General features: G+C 58.9%; 1 protein-coding gene across 1 annotated transcript in view; it reads right to left on the reverse strand.

Moving 5' to 3' along the window:
* The window catches only part of TGME49_224540 (hypothetical protein), a gene marked incomplete at both ends in the record, with an annotated part of 21,401 nt that extends 17,898 nt beyond the window's left edge, over positions 1-3,503 (reverse strand). The window contains 2 exons of the mRNA XM_018780051.1: positions 15-2,507; positions 2,876-3,503. Of these exons, the coding sequence (XP_018635945.1) occupies positions 15-2,507; positions 2,876-3,503 (3,121 nt within the window). The remainder of the gene's footprint in view (positions 1-14; positions 2,508-2,875) is intronic.
* Positions 3,504-3,883: the final 380 nt, after the last annotated feature.

Consider the following 3,883-nt stretch of genomic DNA (forward strand, 5'->3'; position numbering starts at 1 on the left):
GCCGCCAGGCGGACCTGGCAGCATCTTCGGAGGCGGCGCCTTCTTCTTCGCTGCCGCCTTCTCCAGCGCCGGCTCTCCTGCCTTTCCCTCCGCCTCTTCCGACAGAGCCTCCTTCTTCTCCTCCCTCTCCTCGTCCTTCGCCGCGTCCTTCTTCTCGCCCTGCTCCTCCCCTCCCTTTGACGGCGCCCCCTCCTTCGCACCTTCAGCCACGCCCTCTCCAGCCCCCTCTGCCTTCACTCCAGGCGCTCCCTTCTTGCCGCCAGGCGGACCTGGCAGCATCTTCGGAGGCGGCGCCTTCTTCTTCGCTGCCGCCTTCTCCAGCGCCGGCTCTCCTGCCTTTCCCTCCGCCTCTCCCGACAGAGCCTCCTTCTTCTCCTCCCTCTCCTCGTCCTTCGCCGCGTCCTTCTTCTCGCCCTGCTCCTCCCCTCCCTTTGACGGCGCCCCCTCCTTCGCACCTTCAGCCACGCCCTCTCCAGCCCCCTCTGCCTTCACTCCAGGCGCTCCCTTCTTGCCGCCAGGCGGACCTGGCAGCATCTTCGGAGGCGGCGCCTTCTTCTTCGCTGCCGCCTTCTCCAGCGCCGGCTCTCCTGCCTTTCCCTCCGCCTCTCCCGACAGAGCCTCCTTCTTCTCCTCCCTCTCCTCGTCCTTCGCCGCGTCCTTCTTCTCGCCCTGCTCCTCCCCTCCCTTTGACGGCGCCCCCTCCTTCGCACCTTCAGCCACGCCCTCTCCAGCCCCCTCTGCCTTCACTCCAGGCGCTCCCTTCTTGCCGCCAGGCGGACCTGGCAGCATCTTCGGAGGCGGCGCCTTCTTCTTCGCTGCCGCCTTCTCCAGCGCCGGCTCTCCTGCCTTTCCCTCCGCCTCTCCCGACAGAGCCTCCTTCTTCTCCTCCCTCTCCTCGTCCTTCGCCGCGTCCTTCTTCTCGCCCTGCTCCTCCCCTCCCTTTGACGGCGCCCCCTCCTTCGCACCTTCAGCCACGCCCTCTCCAGCCCCCTCTGCCTTCACTCCAGGCGCTCCCTTCTTGCCGCCAGGCGGACTTGGCAGCATCTTCGGAGGCGCCGGCTTCTTTTTTGGCACCGCCTTTTCCTGTGTCGAATCTTTTGTCTTTCCCTCCGCCTCTTCCGACAGAGGCTGCTCTTGCTCGTCGTTAGGCTGTGTGTGTGGCTTCCCGTCGGCGTGGTGCTCGGGTTTGCTTGGTGACGGTGCTGATATTAGGGCTCCCGTTTGGATGTCTTGAGAGCCATGAATGTTTGATTTTTCTGATTTGTCTGAAGGTTCCAAGGGGATGCCTGAACTGGTGGAAGGCGGCGCGGACGCTGGTTTGATAGGTGGAGGCTTCTTCCTCGGAGGCTGTTTGTCCTCAGGTGGGGATGCCGCCTTCCCATCGATCTTCGTTTGCTGGTCTGTGGTGTGACACTCGTCCTCCGGGGTGCCCTTCCCCTCATCCTGCTCTAAGCGCTCGGCATCCCCAGCAGACGACGCGGTGGAAGAGTGTTTCACGAGTTCCTGCGGTTCCCCCGATCCGGGGACTCCCTGGCTAGTTGGGGGATCAGTCGCTTGCTGCGATCCTTGTGGCTGGAGTGGATGTTTTGCCTTGGCGCTCCGGGGGGGGGGAGGTTTTGATTTGGACCTAGAGGGACTAGTTGTCTTCGCGGTCTCCTTTTGAGCACCGTCGCTGTCTTTGGTCTCCTCTTCCTTGTGAGGCTCTGGAGACTCGTCCTCCTGAGGTGCTTCTCCACATGGTTTGCCGTTCGGGTGCTTCCTTGATTCACCATCCTTGTCGCCCGACTCGCTTGCCCGCTGACTCACTTCTTGTTGGGGATCCTTTTCTGCTGATTCCTGGGCTGCCTCTTCTTTGCCCTTCTTCTTCGACTTCTCCTTTTCCTTACCCTCGCCCTTCTCGTCGCGCGAAACACCTGAAGAGGACCTCAAGACTCGAAGTGGGGATGTGCCTTCTCCTGCCCCAGGTTCTCCCTCTTCTTTCTCCTGACTTTCTTCCTTCTTCGGCTCTTCGGCCGCTCCGCCTGCAATTCCAAAAAAGCCCCAGCCCCCCGAAGCCAGCGTGGGTTCCGATGGAGACGTCGACGGTGAGACCTCTCGCGAATCCTCACTGTCAGAAGCCCCTTCGGCTGCTGTAGGCGAGAAGAAGCCCCAGCCGAATCCTGAGGACGCCTCTGTTGCGGCTTTCGGTGGCTCTTGACGCACCTCCGGAGTGTCTTTGGGATCTGGTAAAGGCGACGCGTTGCCTTTGTTCAGGTCGGTGGAGCCGGCTGAACCGCCACTCTTCTGGGAACCGGACTCCGAGGCAGAGTCGCTCGCCTGGGGTGAACTGAAGAATCCCCAGCCCCCGCCGCTCGACTCCTTAGCAGGGGCTGTGCTATTATCAGTCACTTTCTTCGGTGGTTCTTCTGCAGCGGAGGGTTCTTCGGCAGGGGGCTCCTCCGTTGCGCCGCCGCCAAAGAAACCCCAGAAACCTCCCCCACTGGAAGCTTCTGTCTCTGCTGGCTTCTCTGTGCACACGCGACAAAACGGGCGCGCTGCGAGTTAATATATCAAAAAACGAAAACACATTCTAAGAGACACGCGAGCACCGCCAAAAGGCAGCATTTATTGATAAACCAGACCTCGGCGATGAGAGCACCAGCCACAAAACACAAGTGTAGCAGAAGATGCCGCGACGCTACGCAGGCGGTGTGGAGTTAAACGAATAGCAGTCATAATTGGCTCCGTCGAAAGTCCGCGTTAAGAGCGTAAAGATCATCGTGGTGAAATGTAGTGGTGTAGAATGGACATGGTTACAGCGGGAAACTGCGTCGCTGCTAGTGACGGGCATCATCGAAATCAAGTATATCTGGGCAAACGCTGGTGACTGACTTACCTGGTTCTGCCGGCGCGTCTATATGTTTCTGTTGGGTTTCTCCCGAGGGGGAGTCCTCCTTTGGTGGGGTCTCGTCCGGTATGGGACTGTCTGACTTCGGAGAGGCATCTTTTTCAGACTCGTCTGTCGCGAACTCGCCTGACTTTCGCGTCCGCAGTTCGGATTCTTCTCCTGATTCTTTGCCTTCTGACTTATGTTTCTTTGATTTCTTTTTACCAGATTTTTTTTCCTTTTTCTTTGTCTCGTCGTCGTCACTTTTGCCTCCACCTGGCTCCAACGCCTCCGGCTTCGGGCCTTCGCCAGGCGATTCAGAGGGCTCGCTGGGCTCGCTGACAGCGATGTCATCTTTCTTCACTTCAGCAGGCGTCTCCTCCACTTCTCCCCCGCCTCCCCAACTGAACCATCCCCCCCCAGTGGCGGCGGGAGCAGTTTCTGGGGGCTCGTCTTTCTTCTCTTCTACTGCATCTTCCTTTGGAGACTCCCCACCAAAAAATCCCCAGACAGATCCGCCCGCGGCTTCCTCAGAGGCCGGGGGCTTTGGCTTCGTGTCTTCGGCGGTGCTTCCCGCCTCATCCAAGTCACTCGGATCGGTGACTTCCTCGCCCCCCCACCCAGAGAGAAAAAACATTCTTTATCTACGCGAACACAAAAGTGGGAAACGAGACTAAACGATTCTAGGCGAGGCGCACAGTTGCCAGTGAACACGAGTCATGGCAGGGCGGGAAGAAGTTTATGAAGACCATGCAGGCGGACAACCGAAAAGAGAATCCTAAAACAGGCACCGCTGGAACAACAGCTAACTGATAGGGAAGACAGTATTCAGAGTGACAATCAATTGTCAGTATTCGGGGACTTTCGTTTCACTGTTTACCAGGTGTGTCCCGAACACTTCTGGAAGTCCAATTACTGGAGTACGAGGATCGAGAAAAGCTCGAGAAGACGGTGCTTGAGGTAGGTAGTACGCAAGCCACCACGACGCTCGGTGTATCAGGACGGAGATCACAGCAA

The sequence above is a fragment of the Toxoplasma gondii genome, chromosome X (assembly GCF_000006565.2).
Source record: "Toxoplasma gondii ME49 chromosome X, whole genome shotgun sequence".
Lineage (NCBI taxonomy): Eukaryota > Apicomplexa > Conoidasida > Eucoccidiorida > Sarcocystidae > Toxoplasma > Toxoplasma gondii.